Raw genomic sequence first — 26,127 nt, 5'->3', positions numbered from 1 at the left:
TGGACTTGATGACTTTTCAGAGTCCCTTCCAGTTCTACGAGATAGATAGATATCTCCATACTAGGTCAGGCCATGGTCCATCTTAAAAAAAAAAAAACAAAAAAACCCCACTACTCTGCTATTCCCAAGTGGCCAGGGTCACACTATGTAAACTTTTTGGGACAGGGACAGTCTTTCTGTGTTTTCTACTGCCTAGCAAAATGAGGCCTCAATCCTTTACTGAAGCCATTAAATGCTACCCTAATAGTAATAATAATAGGGGGTTATGTAATTGTATTGGATCCAAGAATCCCTACAAGAAACAAAGTATAAGCTAGTTACAGCAAAATCTTACTAGTGTGTATATGGGGGACGGTGGGAACACTGTGTCTGCAGAACTTTGCAAATTAGCAGGTTAGTGAACAACACAAAAGCAAGGCTAATACTTCCAAAAAGGTGCTTTGTACTACTTCAGAATGTTCCAGAAAAGGCTGAAGTGTAGTGTATTTTGTTAAAAAGCCGTAGCCTTGGGAATATGACATCTAACACATTAACCCTGCTATTAATCTGTACCAAGAAGCTGGGAGAAAGGGTTCTTATTGTGTGTGAAAATTAGCCATGGATGGACTGACAAGGTTCTATTGTATGATTAGTTTAAATTAAAGGTGTCCCTTTTTTTTTTTGTTCTTCTATGATATAAAAAGGCCTGAACATTTATTAGCCCTCTTCCTTGCCTCCCTCTCTCCACTTAAATGGATCTCTGTTATGTTAAAACTTCAGGTCTTATTTACCCACATTTTTCCTAAAAGATGCTATATAACCATCAATTGCACTTCCACACAGCATCTAAAACTGATTTTGCTAACAGCTGTTTGACTCACATGCCTGAGAAATGCTTAGGAGAAACTCCATCTTGGTTAGACTAAAAGCCTCTAACCCAGTGGTCCCCAACACGGTGCCTGCAGGTGCCATGGCACCCGCCAGGGCATATATGTGAGCCCATATACTGGCTGGCAGACAAGCATCTGCCGAAATGCTGCCGAAAAGCGGCATCACCTAGGGCTGGTCTACAAGGGCGGGGAGGGGGTATCGATCCAAGATACGCAACTTCAGCTACGTGAATAGCGTAGCTGAAGTTGAAGTATCTTAGATCGATTTACCTTGGGTCCTGACGGCGCAGGATCGACGTCCACGGCTCCCCGTGCCGACTCCGCTACTGCCGCTTGCTCCGGTGGAGTTCCGGAGTCAATGGGAGCGCGTTCGGGGATCGATATATCACGTCTAGATGAGACGCAATATATCGAGCCCCAAAAAATCGATCGTTACCCGCTGATACGATGGGTAGTCTGGAAGTACCCCAAAAGGCGTTGCGGCCGAAATGCCGCTGATTTTCGGAGGCATTTCGGCAGCGACACCTCTTGATGACACTATTTAGGCAGTGATGCTTCATGACATTGCTCCTTCTCGGTGGCGTTTTGACGGATGCTTGTCCACTGGCCATGGTGCTCGGTGGCTCGTTGTCTGGCACCTGCCACCCGGAAAAGGTTGGGGACCACTGCTCTAACTCTTCAATTAAAGACAGAGACAGCTTCACAATCCACAGCTGAGGCCTCCTAGAGGTCCTCCAACAAAACAAGGGAAGACCAGGAGACAGTAGGAGCTGGAGAGTAGGAGCCCAAATACCACCGTGGCCTCCTAGGTAGAAGGAGGAGGAGCAGTAATTGTACATGTAGTAGTAGTGTGAGAAGGGGGGAAACTAGGTTTCAGTGACTGCAAAGAAATAAAAGGAAAAAGATAAGAGACTATAAGTGGTGGTGGTTTCATTTGAGATAGGGTATTGTAGAGGGAATGGGAGACAGGAAGAAGGGAGGGGGAATATAAGAATTAGACTGGTTTATAAAGACTGAGGGATAGAAGTTGTGGTAAGAACAGGTTCTGCAGAGGGTAAAAATGAGACTAGAGCCTGAGTTCGAGCAAGGTTGGCATAGGCACGGACTCAGAAAGAGAATCCAGAGGTGGAATACGGTTTTATTACAAACTGCACATGGGAAACTGAGCAGAGGTGTGGGGGAGTAGAGATGGCATGGTGGAGAGGAGAGAGCTCTGAAAAGATAGGAAATAACGACAGGAAAAAAGTGCAGAGATGCTGAAACAGGAGTGAATGCAGTCAGCATCATGGGAGAGATCATACGGATATGGTGCAAATAAGGCAGACAACCGGATAGAGTGGCAGGCTAAAAGGGAATTAACAGGACAAATTAGCTCATTAATATACTTAATTATAGCTTAGACTAACTAGGGTTGCCACAACTACTGTAACAACAAGGAGCCCGGTGGCACCTTAAAGACTAACAGATTTATTTGGGCATAAGCTTTCTTCACTCTTCTCACTTCTTCAGTTTTTTACCTATGAAAGCTTATGCCCAAATAAATCTGTCAGTCTTTAAGGTGCCACTGGACTCTTTGTTGTTTCTGCGGATACAGACTGTCACGGAGTGTGGGGGAGTCCGGCCCTGCACCCCTCTTCCGGGGACCCACAGTGACTCTCAGCCAGCCAGTAAAACAGAAGGTTTATTGGACAACAGGAACGCAGGTTACAGCAGAGCTTGCAGGCACAGTCAGGACCCCTCCACCGAGTCCTTCTGGGCTTTCAGGGTGCTTGGATCCTAGCTAGGATACCCTGAATTCCGCCCATCCAGCCCCAAGCCCAAACTCAAACTGCTTCCCTCCTGCCACTCCCTTCCTTTGTCCCCCTTTCCGGGCAAAGGTGTTGACCTTTCCCCTCCCTTACCTAGCTCAGGTTACAGGCCCTGGCATCGTCCATCCCCTAAAGTCCTCCCCTGCTCTCCCACTCCCCACACAGACAGTCCCTACTGCATCACATCTCTCCCCCCTTTGAGACTGAACTGAGCAGGGTCACTCTGCCCAGTGACCTGGGGAAGTTCAGGGCCCCCTCTCCGGGACAACGCATCCGCTGTCAGGTTGGCACTTCCCTTCACATGGACCACGTCCATGTCATAGTCCTGCAGGAGCAGGCTCCACCTCAGGAGCTTGGCGTTGGCTCCTTTCATCTGGTGCAGCCAGGTCAGGGGAGAGTGGTCGGTGTACACGGTGAAGTGTCGCCCAAAGAGATATGGCTCTAGCTTCTTAAGGGCCCAGACCATGGCCAGGCATTCCTTCTCGATGGCCGCGTAGCTTTGCTCCCGGGGTAGCAGCTTCTTACTCAGGTACACAATGGGGTGTGTCTCTCCCTTTTCATCCTCCTGCATTAACATCGCCCCCAGTCCCGTGTCTGAGACATCGGTGAACACCATAAAGGGTTTGTCAAAATCTGGGTTTGCCAGAACTGGGCCACTAACCAGAGCCTCCTTCAGCGCCCGGAAAGCCTCCTGGCACTGCTCAGTCCAGATCACCTTGTCTGGCTTCCCCTTTTTGCACAGTTCAGTGATGGGGCCGGCTATGGCACTAAAGTGGGGCACGAACCTTCGATAGTACCCCGCCATCCCAATAAAGGCCTGGACCTGCTTTTTGGTTTGGGGAGCAGGCCAGTCTCTGATCACCTCCACCTTGGCTGGTTCCGGCTTCAGGCAGCCGCTCCCCACCCGATGACCCAGGTAAGATACTTCAGCCATCCCCACCTTGCACTTCTCAGCCTTTACTGTTAACCCAGCCTTTCGGAGTCGGTCCAGGACTTGTTTAACTTGGGACATGTGGTCCTCCCAGGTCTGGCTGAAGACGCAGATGTCGTCAATATACACCATGGCAAAACTCTCCATCCCCCTCAGTAGCTGATCCACCAGGCGCTGGAAGGTGGCCGGCGCTCCCTTGAGGCCGAAGGGCAGGGTTAGAAACTCATAGAGCCCCAGAGGGGTGATAAAGGCTGATTTCAGCCTGGCATCTGCGTCCAGCGGCACTTGTCAGTAGCCTTTGGTAAGATCCATAGTGGTGAGGTACCGAGCACCTCCCAGCTTGTCTAGGAGCTCATCAGGCCTGGGCATAGGGTAGGCATCAGATACGGTGATGGCATTGAGCTTTCGATAGTCCACACAGAACCGGATTGACCCATCCTTCTTGGGGACCAGCACCACTGGCGAGGCCCAAAGACTGGAAGACGGCTGGATCACCCCCAAAGCCAGCATGTCCCTGACCTCTCTTTCAAGATCCTGGGCAGTTTTACCAGTGACCCGAAAAGGGGAGCATCTTATAGAGGGATGTGACCCGGTCTCCACCCGGTGGACAGTCAAATTAGTGTGTCCAAGCTGGTTGGAAAACAGCTGTCGGTATAGATGCAGCACCCCCCTGATCTCAGCGTGCTATCCGGGGTCAGTTGATCAGAGAGAGGAATTGCCTCCAGGGGGGAACCAGCTTTTGTCCCAGGGAATAGATCTACTAAGGGGTCATCTCCCTGCCCCTCCCAATGTCCACACACGGCCAACACCACATTCCCTCTGTCATAGTATGGTTTCATCATGTTCACATGGTACACCCGACGGTGATGTGTCCGGTTTGACAGCTCCACCACATAGTTTACCTCATTCAGTTGCTTGATAACCTTGAAGGGCCCTTCCCAGGCGGCCTGGAGTTTGTTTCTCCTCACGGGGATGAGAACCATCACCTGATCCCCGGTGGCGAAGGCACGGGTCCGTGCCGTGCCGTCATACCAGACCTTCTGCCTCCTCTGGGCTCGGGCCAGATTCTCCCTGGCCAGGCCCATGAGCTCGGCCAGTCTTTCCCGGAAGGTCAGGACGTACTCCACCACTGACTCTCCCTCGGGAGCGGCCTTCTCCTCCCATTCGTCCCTCATCAGGTCTAGGGGCCCCCTTACCCGCCTTCCATACAACAGTTCGAAAGGTGAAAACCCGGTAGATTCCTGGGGTACCTCCCTATACGCGAACAGCAGGTGAGGTAAGTACTTGTCCCAATCCTGCGGGTGCTGGTTCATAAATGTTTTTAGCATCATCTTCAGCGTCCCGTTGAACCTTTCTACCAGCCCGTTGGACTGGGGGTGATACACTGAGGCCCAGTTGTGCTGGACCCCACATTTCTGCCATAAGGACCGGAGCAGGGCCGACATGAAGTTGGACCCCTGGTCCATTAAGACCTCCTTGGGGAACCCCACCTGGCTGAAAATTGTCAGCAGCGCATCTGCCACTGTGTGTACTTCGATAGAGGACAAGGCCACCGCCTCGGGGTAGCGAGTGGCAAAATCCACCACCACCAGGATGTATTTCTTCCCTGACCAGGTCGTCTTGCTGAGGGGTCCCACTATGTCCATGGCCACCTTCTGGAAAGGTTCTTCTATGATGGGTAAAGGCCTCAAAGCCGCTTTCCCCTTGTCCCGGGCCTTCCCCACCCTCTGGCAGGGGTCACAGGATTGGCAGTACTGTCGGACATGGGTAAAGACCCCAGGCCAGTAAAAGTTCTGTAGCAGCCTCTGCCTGGTGCGCCGGATTCCCTGGTGCCCTGCGAGAGGGATGTCATGGGCCAGGTACAACAGCTTGTGACGAAACTTCTGGGGAACCACCAGCTGCCTCCTGATCCCCCATGACTCTACTTCCCCTGGGGGAGCCCATTCTCGGTACAGGAACCCTTTCTCCCACAGGAACCTCTCCTTGCAACCTCTCCTCATGGTCTGTACCGCACTAAGGTCAGCCCGGTCCCTGTGCTTCCGCAAGGAGGGATCTTTCTGCAACTCGGCCTGGAACTCAGTAGCTGGGACAGGGATGGGGACCGGCTCTCTCTTGCTGGCTGGGTCTGAGGCCGCAGCCTCTCTGAACCGTGCCCTTGGGCGTTCCCCGCTCCCTGGGTTAGGGTCCTGCACCTCGGGTTGAGTACCTTCCCCGTTGTTGGGGTGCAGTGCCCTTTGCCGACTCTGACTACGAGTCACGACCAGGGCACTCTGGGTGTTACTAGGCCAGTCCTCGAGGTCCCCTCCCATTAACACGTCAGTGGGCAAATATCGGTGTACCCCCACATCCTTGGTGCCCTCCTTGGCCCCCCATTTCAGGTGTACCCTTGCCACAGGCACCTTGAATGGGGTCCCGCCCACGCCCATCAGGGTCAGGTAGGTGTCGGACACCATCCGATCTGAGGCCACCACCTCGGGCCGGGCCAGCATCACCTCTGCGCCCGTGTCCCAGTACCCAGTGACCTTCCTCCCATCTACCTCCAGGGAAACAATGCACTCTTTCCGGAGGGGCAGCCCCGCGCCCACCCGGTAAACCAAAAACCCGGAGCCTGGAGCACCCACAGGTTGTATGCTGCCAGCCCCCCTTTCCTGGGAACGTTGTCTCTCCTCTGACTGGGTCTTTACCCAGTCAACCCTCTGCGGGTTGGGTCTGCTTGGTCTGTCCCTGAGCTTGGGGCACTGGGCCCGTATGTGACCTCGTTGGCCACAGCGATAGCAGCCCATATCTCGTGGGTCCCCTTGAGTGGGTTGGAGGGACCTGCCGCTGGATGTTCCCCTTTTGGGGGGGTTCTCCATAGGCCCCCTTTGGGAGGTCCCATGATGACTCTCTCTCTGCGTTGAGGCAGGCCCGCTCCTTCGAGACTCCTCCCTGCCATCCCCTGCCCGACTGTCCACAAATTGGTCGGCCGGCTGGCTTGCATGCTGCGGGTTCTCCGGCTTCTGGTCCATCAACCACAGCCTCAAGTCGGACGGGCACTGCTCGTACAGGTGCTCCAGTATGAATAGGTCAAGCAGGTCCTCTTCAGTTTGGGCCCCAGCTGTCCACTTGCGGGAATACCCCTGCGCCCGGTTGACCAGTTGTAGGTATGTGACCTCACGGGTTTTACGCTGGCTCCGGAACTTTTTCCGGTACATCTCAGGAGTCAGCCCAAACTCGCGGAGCAGGGCCTGTTTGAACAGTTCGTAGTCCCCTGCCTCCACCCCTTTCAGTAGGCTGTACACCTCCACAGCTGTGGAGTCCAGTAAGGGGGTGAGAACTGCGATCCTGTCTGCAGGGTCAACCCTGTGCAGCTCGCAGGCATTCTCAAAGGCCGTCAGGAAGGTATCTATGTCCTCCCCCTCCTTACGCCGGGGCAGCAAGTGCTTATCAAAGCTCTTTGTAGGCTTGGGTCCCCCCTCACTCACCGCAGCCAGGGCCTCACTGCTCGCCAGCCGGGCCAGCTCCAGCTCATGTTTACCCTGTTTCTCCTTCTCCTCCCGCTCATGTTTACGCTGTTTCTCCTTCTCCTCCCACTCACGCTGGCACTGGTTCTCCTCATGTTTACGCTGTTTCGCCTTCTCCTCCAGCTCTCGCCTCTAACTCGAGCTCCTCCCATTTCAGCTCCCTTTCATATTCCAGCCACATCCGCTCCACGGATGCTGAGCGTTGCTGGGAGGATCCCCTGCTGGGGGGTGAGCTTCGCCGGGAGGATCCCCTGCTGGCCGGGGGTGTCACGGTGCCCTCGGTATACACTGGGTTCCTCCGCGCCCTTCCCCTAGGCCTAGGAAGGGTGGGTCTCGGGAAGCCCTCATCCGCCGGCTGACCACTCCCAGCGGGGACAGACACTGGTGCCTGCGCTGCATCTGCCAGGCTGCTTCCCTCAGAGACAGGGCTCCGCTCATTCATGCGGTCTCCCTGCTCCAGCTGGGCAATCAGCTGGTCTTTGGTGAGTCTCCCCGGGCGCAGCCCCCTCTGCTTGCACAGCTCCAGCAGGTCGCACTTGCGCCGCTTGGCATACATCTTCCTGCTGGCCACTCACAGGCCGGGGTGCTCGCCGCTCCCCATGGCTTCCAGGGGGACTCCTAGTGCACCAGCCCTTCGTGAGGACACCACCTCTCTGCCAGGGTCGAGCTGCAGACTCCTCCGCCCCTGGGACCGCTCGCTGCAATCCCCCGGGGGACCCTGTTACTGCAAAGTCCTTCTCACTGGGCACACACTCCCAGGGGTTAACCACCCCTTCGTTTTACTGCTCCCCAGTCACTTACTGCAGGAAGCACCGTCCACGGGGTGCAGTATATCCCACTTCTACCACCAGTTGTCACGGAGTGTGGGGGAGTCCAGCCCTGCACCCTTCTTCCGGGGACCCACAGTGACTCTCAGCCAGCCAGTAAAACAGAAGGTTTATTGGACAACAGGAACGCAGGTTACAGCAGAGCTTGCAGGCACAGTCAGGACCCCTCCACCGAGTCCTTCTGGGCTTTCAGGGTGCTTGGATCCTAGCTAGGATACCCTGAATTCCGCCCATCCAGCCCCAAGCCCAAACTCAAACTGTTTCCCTCCTGCCACTCCCTTCCTTTGTCCCCCTTCCCGGGCAAAGGTGTTGACCTTTCCCCTCCCTTACCTAGCTCAGGTTACAGGCCCTGGCATCGTCCATCCCCTAAAGTCCTCCCCTGCTCTCCCACTCCCCACACAGACAGTCCCTACTGCATCACACAGACTAACAAGGCTACCCCCTGATACATCACAACTACAGTGCCACAGTTCAGAGATAGAAGGACTGCAAGCTGTGACAGCAGAAGGGCTAAGAAAAGGCAGTGTGCCAAAGGTAACTTGTGCTGAGGAGGACTGTGAAAGTCTCTGCAGCAGCAATGGACTTTGAAATTCCATGCCTGGAAGGCCTGGGTTAGCAGCAGATTATGGGGCCAGGTGTGGCTGGCTGGGAGCAGCGCTTAGAACTGGTTCTAGGTCCTACTGATAATGGTGGGAAGGTAGGATGATGACAGGCAAGGTCCAGCTCTCTGCTGCTGATGCTACTCCTTGTTGTATGGTAAGAACTTACAAGTTAAGAAAATTTAACTTAGTCTACTTTGTTTGCTAAACATTTTCCTTTTGTATTGTTGTTGTGGAAGTTATATTTTTGGTACAAATGCATCATGACAGCATATTTCAAGTCACATTCGGCAGTTTTGGTATCCTGAGATGAGAAAGAAGGGAGATGCCATTATTACGTTAAGTGAAATCTGTTTGTGTTGTCTCTTACAAAATACTACACAGTGTATTTGGTCTCATATTCATGGGTGGGGGAGGGTAGACTTTTCTTGTATCTAGTATTTCCTCCTTATTTTCTAGCTTAGGATAACTGTAGCTGAATTAAGTTTAGCAAAATGTTAGGATGTAAGAAAAATATTTTAAGTGTTCTAAAATGTTTAGCTGCACTGATTATACAAACACTATCCTGCCTTTTAAATAAAAGTATTGAAAAATAAAGAGGAAGACTGTTTCCATGATTACAACATAACATCCCACGGTTCTAGTCTTTCTTCTGCACTTATCTGAATTTCTTTCAAAAATATTCTTCAGATCCTTTGAGTGTTTTGTAGCCAGTCTGTTTTATTGATTTTTTTTAAAAAAATTTAAAATAAAAACAAAACAATACACGTTTTACAGGAAGAACAGATAGAACAAAGCATATATATCATCAATTGATCTGAGCTAACAATGGAGAGGGAAGATGTAATATTTAGTTTCCACATGGTAAAAGATTATTGTCATTACTTAGGATTTATACTAAAAAACAAACAAACAAAAAAAACACACTAAGAAAAGGGAAAGTATCATCTCATATGGCAGCCAACAGCACACATCCTTGTGGTTAAACCACAGGATTGATCCTATATGGAAAGTCATCTTCACCCACTCATCAGCAGCACCAAACTACCCAATTTCTTAATGGTAAATTCTGACTCTTTTGCTTTAGTCATACCAGCTCATCTAAAATAGCTCTGACCTTAAACAAAAGTGTTTTATTGAGGCATTTACCAAATCTACAGCCTCCTTCACTTTGAATGGGGATTAGATTTACTGCCTACCCTTATAATGAGGGGGCTTATGGTGGGGGAAATCAGATTCTAGGAAAAAAGCAGACAAAACTTAATCTCCCAGTCCTGGCAGATCCTGAAAGGCATTGTGTTTCTGGAAAAGTCCTTGCATGTCCACCTCACGTATCTTATCTGGTCCCCCATAAGTCTCCCCTATCCACTCACTCTGCCTCTTCCACCTCTCACTTCCTTTCCTTGTCTCACTTTCCTGATGGAAAATCCCTAGAGAATTTAGAAGACAATGGGAAACTTTTCTAAAGGGTTTTCTGAACCATCACATGCAACTTATTTTTCTCTCTCTCTTTTTTTTAAAACAGTATATTGGTATCTCTATAAGGGTTCACAATGTTATGACCTTTGTTATTCCGTCATGCAGAAAACAGCACTTCCTAGCAACTGGAAGACTCTCCAAATTATTGTCTAGCTCCGGCCACCAAGAAAACATACTACTTTGCTCAATGTTTTTCCAGTCAGGTAAGGAGGTGGGAAATGGCAGTCTCAGGAGGGTTGGTAATTGGACCCCTTGCATAGCTTAGTCACTAGTTCAAATCTGTAACAGGCTGTCCCGACAGTTTCTTGCAGGCTCATCAGTACCCTATAAGGAATGAGTTGGTGAGTCAGTGAAGCTTCTAGTGGACAAATGTTTACACTGTGAAAACTACCTCTACAAACAGCACCCCTGCTGGCTGTCTCAGAGAAACTGCTGACTGAATGGAGTACCTCAAGTACCCTTTAAGCCAGGGGTAGGCAAACTACAGCCCGTGGGCCACATCCAGCCCACAGTACCATCCTGCCCGGTCCTTGAGCTCCTGACCTAGGAGGTTAGCAGCCCCCGGCCCCTCCCCTGCTGTCCCTCCTCCCCCGCAGCCACAGTTCGCTCGCTCCGCTGCTGGCACAACGTTTGGGGAAGCAGGGCTGTGAGCTCCTGGGGCAGCACAGCTGCAGAGCCCGGCCTGACCCGGTGCTCTGAGCCGTGTGGTGGTGGCGGCATTGTGGCCTGGCGGTGAAGCTGTAGCGCTGCCAGCCAGCGGTGCTCCAGGCAACACGGTAAGGGGACAGGGAGCGGGGGGGGGGGTGGGATAGAGGGCAGGGGAGTTCAGGGTGGTGGTCAGGGGTGTGGATGGTGGTAACGGGGTTGAATGGAGGCAGGGGTCCCGGGGGGGGGGGGGGCAGTCAGGAAGGAGAGAAGCTTGGATGAGGCGGCAGGGCGCAGTCAGGGGCAGGGGTTCCGGGGGCAATCAGGGGACAGGGAGAATCATAGAATATCAGTGTTGGAAGGGACCTCAGGAGGTCATCTAGTCCAACCCCCTGCTCAAAGCAGGACCTATCTCCAGACAGATTTTTACCCCAGTTCCCTAAATGGCCCCCTCAAGGATTGAACTCACAACCCTGAGTTTAGCAGGCCAATGCTCAAACCACTGAGCTATCCCTACCCCATAAATTACAACTTTTGTAGGGATAATCATAGAATGTCAGGGTTGGAAGGGACCTCAGGTGGTCATCTAGTCCAACCTCCTGCCAAAGCAGGACCAATCCCCAGACAGATTTCTGCCTGAGATCCCTAAATGGCTCCCTCAAGGATTGAACTCTCAACCCTGGGTTTAGCAGGCCAAAGCTTAAAGCACTGAGCTATCCCTTCCCCCTATCTCAGATCCAGCCTCCTCCACCACCCAGCCCCGCCTTTTCCCAGGGCTCTGCTTCCCAACCCCAGAGAAGGGGTGGTTGGATGGGGCAGGGGTCCGGGGGGGGGCATCAGGAATGAGAGGAGGGGTTGAATGGGGCAGCAGGGGTCTGGGGACAGTCAGGGGACAGGGAGAAGAGGTGTGTGGATGGGGCAGCGGTCCAGGTGGGGGGCAATCAGGAAACGGAGAGGTTGGATAGAGCAGGAGTCCAGGTGGGAGGAGCAGATAGGAGGTGGAGGCCGGGCCACAACCCTCTCCCCTAACAGGCCCTCCATACAATTTATGAAACTCGATGTGGCCCTCAAGCCAAAAAATTTGCCTGTTCCTGCTTTAAGCACTAAAGGTGGTCTCTCCAGGGCAGGACTGAGACACATTGGGAGGGGAGCCTGCTTGCGAGATCTGGGGTTAATGGAGTTCAACCTTCAATGCTGCTAACTGAACACCTCTCACGTGCTTCAAATTCATGTGCAGTAAGGATCAGAATGAGCAACTGAAATGTCTGATGGGGGATTTGTGTGGTCCTAATGCAAATACAAAGTAATGCACTCTTGAAAACAATTCCAACTACATCTACAAAATGATGGGGGCCAAATGAGCTGTTACCACTCAAGAGACAGACCATGGAGTCATTGTGGATATTTCTCTGAAACTATCCACTCAGTCTGCAGTGGCAGTCAAAAACACTAACAGAACGTAGGAACCATTAGTAAAGGGTAGATAAGACAGAAAATATAATGCTACTATATAAATCCATGGTACACCCACACCTTGAATACTTTATGCAGTTCTGGCTCCCTGCCTCAAAAAAGATACATCAGAATCAGAAAAAGTACAGAGAAGGGCAACAAAAATTATTAGTGGTATGGAACAGCTTCCATATGAGGAGAGAATAAAAAAACTGGGACTGTTCAGCGTGGAAAAGACATCGACTAAGAGATGTGATAGAGGTCTATAAAATCATGAGAAGTGTGGAGAAAGTGAGTATTTTCTCCTTTATGTAAAACAAGAAGCAAAAGTCACCCAATGAAATTAATAAGCAGCAGATTTAAAACAAACAAACGGAAGTACTTCACCCAACATTCAGTTAACCTGTGGAAATCATTGCCAGGAGAAATGAAAGCCAAAAGTGTAATTGGGTTCAAAAAAGAATCAGGAGAGAATCAAACGGAAAATAGGTCCATCAATGGCTATTAGCCAACCTGGTCAGAGATGCAACCCCATGCTATGCATGTCCCTAAACATCTGACTGCCAGAAGCTGGACTGGACGACAGGGGATGGAACACTCAATTTCCCTGTTCTCTTCATTTCCTCTGTCAGAAAATAAGATACTGGGCTAGATGGATCGTAGATCTGACCCACCATGCCATTCTTATGTGATGATAATTTTACTGCATCTTGTTGCACACTTTTCCTTGGGAACTACCACATACACAAGAGCAAACCATATCGTGTAAGGTATAAAGAAATACTTTCAGAATCAAGATACTTTATTGTACATATATAAAAAACAAAACTGAGGGCTCAGATACAGTTTCATCTTTTCTTTATCCTTAATCTCTTCTCACAGTTAACATGAGAATTTCATGCAACAAGTCTCTGTATGCAGAGAACTACAGATGTTTCCTAAGCATTGTAAACTACCTTTGTACAACCACAGTGTAAAACAGAGTTACGAGTGCCCATGGCTTCTATCCACCTACTGTAAATTCCATCACTGAAAAACTATCTTGCTGTTACTTACTTTCTTTTCCTTTCTCTTTGTTTTTTAGCTGTTGTAGTTTCTGTTCTCTATGCTGCTTCTCCATCTCCTGTTCCTGTCGATGTTGCTCCAACTTTCTCTGGTGCTCCAAGAGTTCCTGCTGATGTTTCATTGCTAGCATTTCCTGTTGCTGCTGTTGAGACGTGAAAGGAAAAAAAGTGAATGCACACAGCCTCACCACCCAAAGCCTTCATACTACAATGCACCAAATAGGAACTGTTATAACTTGACGCTGATGCGTTTTAATACATTTAACAAAACAATGAAAGAGCATGTCTCCTTGTGCAAATGGTTCTTGCATTAGGAGGGCAGGTCACTCCACTCATCCTCATTCCAAATTTAAGAGAGAGCGCACATGCTAAGTTATGGCTAACCTCTTTGGGGATGTGGTATGTCTTGTACCTGGCTTACCCTCTGTGGCCCTGTGTAGGAGCTGGTTACAGTCAGAGCCCCTGTACTTAGTGAGCACGTGGACCTATTATTTAAATAGCACTAACTTCTCCAAAAGGGGTGGGGCTATGCTCCTCAATCCACAGTTGGTTCTACATGAAAGGATGGACAATGATCAGAGCCACCAGAACTCCAGAAAGGCATTTTCGTCTAAGCCAGTCTCAAAAGCTCCTGGATTTCCCAATGGTGTGGCATGCATCTGCACCACCATCCACACGAGGCTAAAACAACTGTGCTCACAGACTGGTCAATTTCAGGCACTGCAGCAGGTTCTCACTTGTGTCAGGTTGTCACAATCATTTTTAAACATTTCCTTTTGGAATCATGCCCTAAGGATACATGAATAAACATTTCTTAAGGGAGGCCCTAGTATGTTTAGGTAAATCAAACCAACAAACCACTACTGGTACAAAGTTTAGCTTACATCAGTGCATACTTAAGTAACATGCACTGATGAAAGCCCAGTTTTGTGCTGGTGCAGCACATCTGCATTATGGGTGTGCACATCTACATTACAGGCTTGCACAAGGATAGCCAACATCAATGTAATTGCACTGGTGAAAAAACTGCCTAGTTTAGTACTGTCTAGCCATTGTGCATTTTAAATTAACATGTGCATTTGTAAATATTCTTGATCAACTGAAATGCTTTATAAGAAAATTATTATAACCAAAATAATCACGACTATATTAAGAAAATGTTTTTGAGGTTACAAAATGAGACCCTCACAAATTAGTAAAGTGCCAGAATAAAAGTTGTCTGAGCCCAATGAATTCAAACTCATCCTGGCCACACCTCTCAGAAGTAGATAGAGCTTTGACAAAAGAAGAACTGAGATTCAGGGAGATGAAGACCAAAATCTGCAAAAATCTCCACTAATTTTGGGTGCCCATCTTGAGACACCAAGATGTGATTTTTCAGAGTATTTAGTGTTTTTAAATGGCCCTTCACATGTTCAAAGTACTGTACAGATATTACATAATTAATCTTCATAACTCCCCTGTGAGGGAGGACGGTAAGTAATATTTAAGTACTGTTGCCCCTTTGGCTCAAGTGGTTAGCGAATATCCAGGGCCTTGCCAGGCTGTTTCAATGAGGAGAGAGATGAGATGAGTCAGGTGTATTATTTGGCGCTCTCCTGTTTAGTTACAAAGACTGTACACTGTTTTCCCTGCACAGTAGAAACAAACAAGAGCAGGCGGTTTCTTATTGTTGGTTTCCAAGTCTGCCCTTCCAGTCAGGTCTATGCCCAAGGATCTCTGTCTCTGCTCACAACTGCTTCTCATGCCTTCTACTGACAGGCTCCTCTACCACATACACAACTTGCCAAACAATCCCCTAGTCCCTGCATTTACAACCAGTTCCAGAGACATGTTCAGAGCACACCGTTTTGCAGCCTGAGCCTGGAAGTCTATACCGGATTGAAAGCCTTGCAGGCAGAGCCAGAGCTGGCTGGCACTGTCCAGCCGCGGAGTTTTTTTTAATTGGTGTAGACATATCAGATAGCAAAGCCAGCATTAGCACTGAGGGCCTCCTGAATCCCTGCATTCCATACCACATAGCCTTACTCCAGAGGGTCTGACATCCACAGCTCCCACTGATTTCATTTATCACTGTGAGTGCTTAACACTTCTGAAAATCAGGGGTTTAAATGTAGACAGCTAGAAGATGAAGAACACACAATTAGTGACCATTTGTGAAAGTCTGATTTAAGTGATTTGCCCACCATCACATACAAAGTCCCAGCCCAGAGCACCATCTCCTAGGCCAAATGGTATTTTCATGGGACGTGGGTATGTCAGCAGAAGGATGAGAATCCATTTAGTATGCTAGCACACTAGGGTGGGTGAATGCACAGTGCTAACAAAGTTCAGTGTTGTAATGGCAAACCAGGAGAAAGCTGCCCTGAGCAAAAAAACAGATGAGAAATGACAGTGTTTAGTAGCAAATCACTTGGCTATATGAGAATGGTTTTTCATGGGGCCACAAAAAGGCACCTTCCTCATAACAGTACCAGTCTCCTGCCAAATTTCAAGTTCCCACTGCAAATCCTGGAGATATTAGAACTCTTTAAAAAAAGAAGCTCCACCTAAATATATGGGTTATCATCATTCCTACAATGCTTCCAGATTTCACGTGCATCCTATGTGTCGAGATGGAATGTTCTGCGTAGTTCAGTTACGTATATTATTATGCTGCAGATTACTCAGAGTACAGGAACACGTTTACTCACTGGCTTGAGTTACCATAATCACATTACGCCCACCTTGCATTCTTTACCTTGGCAGCTTATAAACTAGCAGATTGATTTTAAGTTGGCACTGTTGACTTTTAAAACCCTTAGTAGACCCTGGCGATAGTTGAGACTTCTTCCTTCAGCATCGACTTAATGGGTATCTGTGCTCAGATACCACCCACTGTCAAAACTTCCCACCACCTTGTCTTAACTGGGAGGGGACTGGGTCAGAGCTGTGGTAGCTGCTAAAATCTGGATTTCTAACTTGCCTCCCGCTCAAGAAAAAAAAAATTCACTCCATCTCTCCCCAGTTTTGGAAAGTATCTTAATCCTTTTTAAAATCCAAAGATGTTTTGCTTATTTATAAAATGTTTTTGCTATTGTGGGCCTGTATTTATTACTTTTTCCCTCCCCTTTTTCATTTCGCCATCTGTTTTTATTTGTTAAAGTTTTTGATAGCTATCTTTTGGGGGTTTTAAGTGACGCCATGAAGATTTTCAGCACAATGAGCTTCTGTAAGGGGCACATTATAAATATATAAAGTTATTATAAAATTCTATACAAGCATGTGGAACGAAAGGAGTAATGGTTGCATATGTTGCAATCTAACTGGCTAACTACTCAGAGTTTTAAACATTCCTCAATCATTTTTTGCTAAAATTTTAAGCATATTAACTATTAAATAATGCAGAACTGCTTACAATTACATTCATTGGAAATACCACGGTCTATTCATAATGTTCTAGTTCAACCCATCTAAACAATGGAGAGCAATTCAGGATTTAACCACATACAAAAATGAAACCTCCAGAAGCCTGTTCTTTTGTTTTTTAATTAACTAGCTGCATCCACTAACACTTTTCTGTTGGGAGAAAAAAATATTACAGACTTATAACAGGTCCACCACATGGTGGCTATAACCTAGCCCCAGAAAGTATGCAAATGAAAAATAATTTTTGAACAACTGGTTTAAAAAGGCTTTTTTTTTTTTTTAAATGAAATCAGGAGCCTTTTTTTTCCCCTCACCTGCAGTCTGCTGGGTTTATCATGTTATGCTTCCTGGAATGGCTTAAATACACAGATGTTTTAGAAGGAACTGTTATTTCATTAACATCTGTAGTAAAATGTAAATGAAGAAGAAAAGAAGTGAAGACAGATTTGTACTGGATTTCTTCTAAAAATGTCATTAAAGATGTGCTGTTTCTGCTGGAGTTCCAACCTGCTCTCTAAGAAGTATACTTGCTATAGATTATGAATCTTTTCAGAGAAAAGAAATGAAAAAAAGCCTGTCTTATTGGAGAGAAGAGACAGCATTCTAGATCACGTTGTTAGGACAAAGTGAAATGAGGTCTCCTGTAGACTCTGGCAATAATGACAAATGCAGAACCCACTTTTCTGCTGTGTCTATATTGGGATTTTTCCTACATTGCAAATAGAGACTTCCTTCTTTTCCTACTGGCTGTGTGATAGCACAGAAAGCAGGCACATATTGCCCAGACTAACTATTCATAAGTGTCTTTTGAAATATAATTATATATATGCAAATAAATATTTAGGTGGATTTGTTAAGGCTTGTTAGTTATCCTAGTAAGAACTTTCTCTCATACCTTTATGAAACAGTAGGAGACACTATCACCAAACTCTGTTACAGGCAAGTCTACCAACTGCAATTCTGAAATGCTCATATGTTAAGTGCACAGTTCTTTTAAAAGTATGTTTTCCTTGCAAAGTAAGAAAAATTGAATATTTGCAAAAAATAAAATTATACGGCAAGGGCAAGCCCCTGCCTTAGGACTAATTCCAGAACATATCATAATTTGAAGAGTGTACTGTGAAAAATATGGATACTGTATTAGTAAGAGTGCAGCAGGGAATATCTGAATAAGGGACTCTTGCCAAAATAAATATTTGTAAATATGTATAACTATAGGGATTCCTTCATATGCTTAATGTCACTGCTTCTACTATTTGCAAAAAATGCACAAATGCTTAACTGTACCTGTAGCTAAAGCTTCTGAGGCTCTACTGGCATATATTAATGCTAAAAAAATGTATTCAGAAAAACGTAGCGGATTTAATGGCATTTATCATTTTACAGCTAAATATGAAGACAACAGTACAACAAATGTCAATCATATTTACTAAAATGACTTTTTTTCATTCTCCAATTAATTCCGGTTTATTTAGAAAACGGGAGCAAACCACAGCTTTTTAAATAAATACATTCTAAACTTATTTTCTTTTCAACTGTATCAAGTAAAGCTGCTAAAATAGAATCCCTCAGTCATGACAAACAGATACTGCTAATTAAAGCTCTCATTGAAATTATTCCCAAAGAAATACAATACAGTCATTGAAACCAAGTGTTACTAAAACTTACATGATAATTAAGACTCAATTTACCACAACAAATGCAACTATATTTCCTAACAAAATGGGGCCAGCCACAGACACAAATGGGCCATCATCATGGTAGGAATTAGGCATGTCCATTGGTGATTCCTTGGAGTTTGAAGATGATTGCCTTACATAAAATCCAGGATCCACAGATCTTGTCACAATTGGTGCAGACATTTCCCAGTGGAAGGAGTGGATCTGGATTGTTGAGTTGGGCTCCAGCACGTTCTTTCCTCCTTTTCCACTGTCTCTGGGATCTTTGACAGAAGGTCCTTTTCCATTTAGGTCAGTCGAGGGCTTGGGTTTCCCATGAGTTTAATTGCACTTCATCATATTGGCTTTGAGGATGACTTTGAAGCACCTTTTTTGCCCTCCCCTTGTCCATTGGCCATGGCTCAGTTGTGAGAACATGATCTGCTTTGGGTGTTGATTTTCAGGTATTTGAAAAACATGATTAGCCCAATGGAGTTAGTGGTGGATGATCATAGCTTCAATGCTGGAGGTTTTGGCTTGGGACAGAACGCTAATGTTGGTGTGTCTGTCGTCCACTTGACTTGGAAGATTTTGCAGAAGCACTGTTGATGGTACCGTTAAAGAACCTTGAGGTGTCTACTGCACATGAACCAGGTTTTGACACCATACAAGAGAGCAGGGATAACAACGGCCTGGTACATGAGACGCTTGGTGTGATTCCTGATGTCTTGCTCTTCAAAGACACGTTTTCTCAAGTGTCCGAAAGCAGCACTGGTACATTGAAGGTGGTGTTGAATTTCCTCATCCATGTCAGCTTTCTGAGACAGATAGTCACTGAGGTAAAGAAAGTGTCTGACATTCTCCAGGGTCCCTTTACTGACCTGAATTACAGGGGTATGATTCTGGTGATTTGGATCCTGTTGTTGGAGTACCTTCATTTTCTTGGTGTTGATTGTGATGCTGAGTTGGTTGTAGGACTCAGAGAAAGCGTTGATTCTTTTTTGAAGATCATCTTCTGAGTGGCACACAGGGCACAGTCGTCCGCATATTGGAGTTCAATGGCTGATTCAGTCTTTGTTTTGGATCGGAGACAACTGAGATTGAAGAACTTGTCGTCCAATCTGTATTGGATGTCAAGTCCGGAGGGCAACTTGTTAGAAATGAGGAATAGGATGACAGAAAGGAAAATGGAAAAAAGGGTTGGAGCAATGAGACAGCCTTGCCTAACTCCTGTCTTGAATAGGAAGGGGTCCACTTCCGATTCATTGCGGATAACTGTCAGATATGTCGCCAAGAAGGAGTCAGAGGACAGCAACAAATTTTGGCGGGCATACAAATGTAATGACAATTCTCCACAGAGTCTCACAATTGATGGAGTCATATGCTTTCGTGAAGTCAATGAAAACCATTTACAGAGGTTGATGTTGCTTGCGGCACTTTTCTTGAAGTTAGGGGGCAGAGAAGATCATGTCAGTGGTACTCTGAGATCGTCTGAATCTGCACTACAATTCTGGGAGCATTTTCTTGGCCAAGGGCAGCAGCCAGCTGAGGAGAATTCACGCAAGAATCTTTCCGGAGGTGGACAACAGGGTAATTCCTCAATAGTTTCCACAATCTAATTTGTCAGCCTTCTTGAAGATGGTCACAATCATGGCATCTCCAAGAACTATATGGATTTCTTCTGAATTCCAAATCTTGAGGATTAAGGCGTGAAGCTGGTGAGCCTGTTCGCCTCCTCCTTTGAAGATTTCAGTGGGGATTCCATCAGGTCCAGATGCCTTATTGTTCTTCATGTGTTTGATGGCTTTCTTTACCTCAACGAACATTGGTGGGATTCTGAGGTCATCCTTGATAGGATGTTAAGGGATTAAGTCAAAGACCAACACTGAAGTCACAATTCAGATGGTCTTTGAAGTATTCTTTCCAATATGCACTGGTAGATTCATTCTCCCTGAGAAGGTTCGCTCCATCCCTGGATTGGAGTAGGGTTAGCCCTGGGGAACCATAAAGGGCTTTGGTGGTGTTCAAGAGTCCTCGCATGTCATGGGTGTTGGATCTCTTTTGCTTTGCTCTCCCATTATTTGTTCTTCATTTCACTGGTTTTCCTTTGAACTTCAGCTCTGAGTTGATAGTGGAAGTATTGCTTCTGCTTGGAACTGATATCATTCTGCCAATCACAGAAGGCCTTGTGCTTACGGTCGATCAGGTCTTGGATTTCCTCATAGTTCTCATCAAATCAGTCTTGGTGCTTCTTGGTTGAGAAGCCCAGTGTTCCTTCACATGCAGTGTGGGCGGCAAATCTGAATGCTTTCCAGTGATCTTTGGGGCTCTCCATCTCAGTTTTGATATTCATCAGTTTCTTGGGGAGGCACTGCTGGAAATGGTCAAGTTTAGTTGGTCTTTAAGACTCTTGGCATTGATCTTCCATCTAGCTGATTTCTTCTGCATTTGTCATTTTGGTGTGAATTTGATGTAAGTGATACAGCAGATAAGGCAATGTTCCTCAGTTATCACTTTGGTGATGTAAACGTCTTCACAATCACCGACAATGACATAGTCAATCAGATGCCAATGCTTATATCACATGCTTCCACAATGTCTTCTACTTATTCTTTTGGTGGAAACATGTTGTGTGACAATTAGGTCATATTCCGTGCATTTGGTCAGGAGAATTCTGTTGAAATTGATCTTGCCCACTCTTTCCTTTCTGATTGTGCCATTCCAAAACGCATTAAAATTACCAAGGAGTATGAGATTCTCCTCTTCGGGGTTGGTGGAGAGAATTTGGACAAAGTTGGCGTAAAATCCTTCTTTGGTTTCATCATCATCGTCAAGGGTTGGAGTGTAGGCACTGATGAGTCGCATGTTGATTTTGGCAAATTTAACATGGAGGGTCATGATGCTAACTGGTAATTCCAAGAGCTGGTTGACTATTTCATTTTTGACAGCAAAACCAACACTGTAGATTTGTCATTCATTGTCATCTGCTACTTTCCAGAAAAAAGTGTAACCACCACCTTGTTCCTTGAGCTTTCCTTCTCCTCTATGCCAGGTCTCACTCAGTGCAGCAATGCTGACGTCATGCCTTCTGAATTCTCTGGTCACAGTCGCTGTTCTTTGCTCTGGCTAGTTATTTTTGGGTTGTCCATCAGGATTCAAACATTCCAGGGTCCAAATTTCATTGTTCAGTTTTGACTGCAGTAAGGTGATCCCTCTGGACATTGTTATCCAGTCTGGGGGAGACAAGGCAGACTGTGTTTAGGGCACCTTTTCTAGCCCTCTCCCACACGAGGTGAGCAGTCTGGATCCTAAAAGGGGCTGCTCAGTCGTGGTTCTTGCTGCCAAGTTGCAGTCCTGCCTCTGTCCAAATGCATAAATAACCATCTGACAGCCACTGCCTACATGCAGGTCTGTAACCAGGAGCTTCTGGTAATAACTGTCTTGCTGCACCTACCCCTTCCCCCAGCCACAAAAACCAACCCAGAGCTAGCTCCCTCTTACTCACAATTTCAGGCAAGTTCCCTCCCTCCCAAGATATTTATAACCTCCTATTTACAACCTTTCCCCTTGACAGCTTTCTAAAAGTAGCTTCAATTTTTTGTTTTCTAAAATTTGGTCAAACTGGGTAAAATTTTTGAAAGCACCTAAGACATTTAGCGACCTACTTCCCAATTCATTTTCACTTAGATACTTTTGAAAAATTACCCACTGCAATTAGTTGAAGGATGTGTAAAACTACCTGTAGCCAGAGAATTTAGTACTGCCTATGTATCTGAGGAGGATCATGTGCATGGTTTACTTTAGCAGAGATGTACAGTAAATTACGCTCAATGCATTTGTTTCAGATTCTTGGTTACTATAATCTGAAATAAATTTAACTTCTGTGAAGACATAAAACCTCTTAATTTGGGTCAAAATCAGTCCCTGTGACCACCATACACAGTTCAACTGCTGAACAAAAGGCTGCAGCATGAATGGAATGTACTCTGATCCTGATCAGACAAGGCACTCCATGCTACTCTGTACCTATCCTAGATACAGTTCCTAATCCACTTGGCAATCATGTAACTGGGGTAAGTATGAAGAATAAGTATTTTGTTTTGGAATACTGAATAGGATAGAAATTGGGAAAGTGCTCCAATCTCTCCTCCTTTTCTAGCTGAGGACACTAACAGGACTATAGAACTATATTTAGACTTGGAAGGATTTGAATTCTATCAGTAAATGTCGGTAAATGTTCATTTCACCATACACACACAAACTGATAAAATAAATATTACCATCCATAATAATCACCATTTAAAGATAGGCAAAGTAAGAAAACTGCTTTTTTGAAAACTTACTAGATTTTGATTTAAGGCTATTTGCTATATTTTAACATGTGATGTTGGGATTTTGTTTTAACAGTTATAAAGCTTTAATACTTTGAATTATTAAATAACTACTGTCTGACCCCCTCCATAATTTTGCTCAACTGTGAATATTTAAATTGATAAAAAGACAAAAATAATCAAGATTATCAGTCGAAATTATAAAACAATAATCGAATTCTGCCAAACCGAACTATATGAAAAAATGATACTCAGGGAGGAATTTTCAAAAGCACACTGTGTTGATCTAACTACTCCCAATCCAGTCAATGGAAGTTTTAATATTGACACGAACAGGAGCAGAGTTAGGCCAGTGCTGAGCACCTGTGCACGCTTTGAAATCGTAATTGCTTGAAAACAAGCCTGTCTTTGGAGGGGTGGAGCGAAGGGTGACTGTTCATCTTAAGAAAATTGGTCAGCCCTCAACAAGTTGTGGGATTCCAAGCAGGGAAGGAAGTAAGAGTCCAGATGGAAATAACTCCCTGTATCCCTCCCACTGATCACAAGAGGGTGCTAAGAATTTTGGTTTGTACTCTTAAAAAGCTAGGAGCTATATCAAATCTTCTCACAAAAATCAAAGTGTGTTGGAAATCTGGCCATGCTGGAGCTCCCTCTGGCCCATGCCATGCCCATCACCACGTAATGTTTGTGCTAGTGCGTAACTGCAGTCTGGATCACTTTATCTAATCTCTCTAATTCTTTTAGGAAAGCTCAGTTCACAAATCAGAACAAAAGACTTAAGGTGCTTGAGGAGGAATGAAACACTTGACCCTGGTGCAGAAAGCCACAGAACCCACGGGGAGGAAGATTCAGAATCATCCAGATAATCTTAGGCCCAGTCTACACTACACGTTTAAACCAAATTTAGCAGTGTTAAACCGATTTAACCCTGCACCCGTCCACACGAGGCCCTTTATATCTATATAAAGGACTCTTTAAACTGGTTTCTGTACTCCTCTCCGACGAGAGGAGTAGCACTGAAATCGGTATTGCCATGTCGGATTTGGGTTAGTGTGGCGGCAAATTGACAGTATTGGCCTCTGGGCGGTATCCCACAGTGCACCATTGTGACAGTTCTGGAAAGCAATCTGAACTCGGATGCACTGGCCAGGTAGACAGGAAAAGCCCCGCGAACTTTTGAATTGCATTTCCTATTTGCCCAGCGTGGAGCTCTGATCAGCACGGGTGGCGATGCAATCCCAAATCCAAGAAGAGCTCCAGCATGGACTGTACGGGAGATACTGGATCTGATCGCTGTAGGGGGAGACAAATCTGTTCTATCAGAGCTCCGTTACAGAAAATGAAATGACACAGCATTTGAAAAATCTCCAGGCTATGATAGACAGAGGCCACAGCAGGGACTCAGCACAGTGCTGCATGACAAGCGTAATGGAAAGCCAAAGAATCAAATGGACGCTCATGGAGAGAGGGAGGGGGGACTGAGGACTCCAGCTATCCCACAGTCCCCATAGTCTCCGAAATGTATTTGCATTTTTGGCTGAGCTCCATATGCCTGAAGAGTCAAAAACATTGTCCAGGGTGGTTCAGAGTGTATCTCGTCAATTTACCCCCTTCCCCCCCCCCCCGTGAAAGAAAAGGGAAAAAAATCGTTTCACCATTTTTCAATGTCACCGTATGTCTACTGCATGCTGCTGGTAGATGCGGTGCTGCGGCAATGAACAGCAGCATCTCCTCCCCTTCCTCTCCTGATGGCAGATGATACAAAATGGTGGAAAACCGTCATCAGCCTGAGTGCTCCTGGCTGGCCTCGGTAAAAATGGGAATGACTTCCTGTCATTCCTGGGAGATGGTACAAAATGCTGGGTAACCATCCTCATCATAGCAGCTGAAGCCTGAGCTCCATCAGCCCCCCCCCCTCGCATTTCGCGTCTAAAGAAAAGATTCTGTACTCCCTGAACTATCATAGCAGCAAGTGACTGCGATCCTCTCCCCCTAATCCTTTAACGTCCTGCCTGGACTATCATAGCAGCTGGAGGCTGCCTCCCCCTCATTTTATCTCACTAACAAGTCAGTGTTTCTTCTTCCTGCATTCTTTATTACTTCATCACACAAATGGGGGGACACTGCCATGGTAGCTCCGGAGGGTTGGGGGAGGAGGGAAGCAACGGGTGTGTTTGTTGCAGGGGCACCCCCTAGAATGGCATACAGCTCATCATTTCTGCAGGATCTCTGGGGCTTTGACCTGGAGCGGCTGTGCTCTCTGGCTTTCTAGTAGACTTGCCCCATATTCTGGGCAGGACTGACTATTTTTAGACAAAACAAAGAACGGAATGACCCAGGGAGTCATTCCCATTTTTGTCCTTGTGCCCCCGGCCGACCTCAGCGAGGCCAGCTAGGAGCACCCATGACAGCAGCAGATGGTACAAAATGATTGATAACCGTCATCGCCACTTTCCAATTGCAAACGGTACAAAATGATTGATAATCATCATCTCATCGCCAATTTACAATGGCAGACGGTGAGACAGGGATGGTAACCATCTTTGCTACCTTGCAAAGGCAAATGAATGCTGCTGTGTAGCACTGCAGTACCGCCTCTGTCAGCAGCATCCAGTACACATACGGTGACAGTGACAAAAGGCAAAACAGGCTCCATGGTTGCCATGCTATGGCGTCTGCCAGGGCAATCCAGGGAAAAAGGGGTGCGAAACGATTGTTTGCTGTTGCTTTCACGGAGGAAGGATTGAGTGATGACATTTACCCAGAATCACCCACGACACTGTTTTTGCCCCATCATTCATTGAGATCTCAACCCAGAATTCCAATGGGCGGGGGAGACTGCGGGAACTATGGGATAGCTACCCACAGTGCAATGCTCCAGAAATCGATGCTAGCCTCGGTACATGGACACACGCCACCGAATTAATGTGCTTTGTGTGGCCGCATGCACTCGACTTTATACAATCTGTTTTACAAAACCGGTTTATGTAAAATCGGAATAATCCCGTAGTGTAGTCATACCCTTAGCGAGAGATCATCTCTAGGGACACTTGGAGCAACACAGATCAGCGGACTACTGGAAACTGCCCACTTTCTTTACAGCCTTCCATGTCACTGTACTGGGAGGGAAATGAAAGGAAAAGGAGAAAATACACTCTTGTGAAAAGGCATCCTTGGCTCCTGCTCATGAGTTAGAATTCTTGCTACAATACAGAGTAATGTGTTGTTGGCTTCAAAAAGGAAGCCCATGGATGGAATGCCCTATCCTGAGATAATCAGTCTGAACCCTTTTCTTCCTTTTCAGCTCCTTTTCCTGGAAAGATCTGTAACCTGCTCAGCCAGTCCACCTGTCAGCAGAATATCTGGTACACATTACAAGTCTAGATGAATCAGAGTTTGGTCTCTACCCAAGTGCACAGTTTAAAAGAAGTTATAAAAAATAAAAAGAATCATTATGTTTAAGCACCAACAAGGTGCCTGGTGCTTTAAAAAAACAATATAATATTTATAAAAAGAGTCCCTTCCCCCACGAACTTATAGTCTAAACAAGCTA

General features: G+C 46.5%; 1 protein-coding gene across 4 annotated transcripts in view; it reads right to left on the bottom strand.

Moving 5' to 3' along the window:
- Positions 1-26,127, bottom strand: part of HDAC4 (histone deacetylase 4) — a 450,554-nt gene that overhangs the window by 181,875 nt on the left and 242,552 nt on the right. For all 4 annotated transcript variants that reach the window (XM_030579819.1, XM_030579818.1, XM_030579820.1 and 1 more), the window contains one exon: positions 13,170-13,320. In XM_030579819.1, the coding sequence (XP_030435679.1) occupies positions 13,170-13,320 (151 nt within the window). The remainder of the gene's footprint in view (positions 1-13,169; positions 13,321-26,127) is intronic.

This window comes from Gopherus evgoodei, chromosome 11 (assembly GCF_007399415.2).
Source record: "Gopherus evgoodei ecotype Sinaloan lineage chromosome 11, rGopEvg1_v1.p, whole genome shotgun sequence".
NCBI classification, from domain to species: domain Eukaryota; kingdom Metazoa; phylum Chordata; order Testudines; family Testudinidae; genus Gopherus; species Gopherus evgoodei.
The sequence above is the reverse complement of the archived record's forward strand: the minus strand, read 5'-3'. Positions and strand labels throughout refer to the sequence as shown.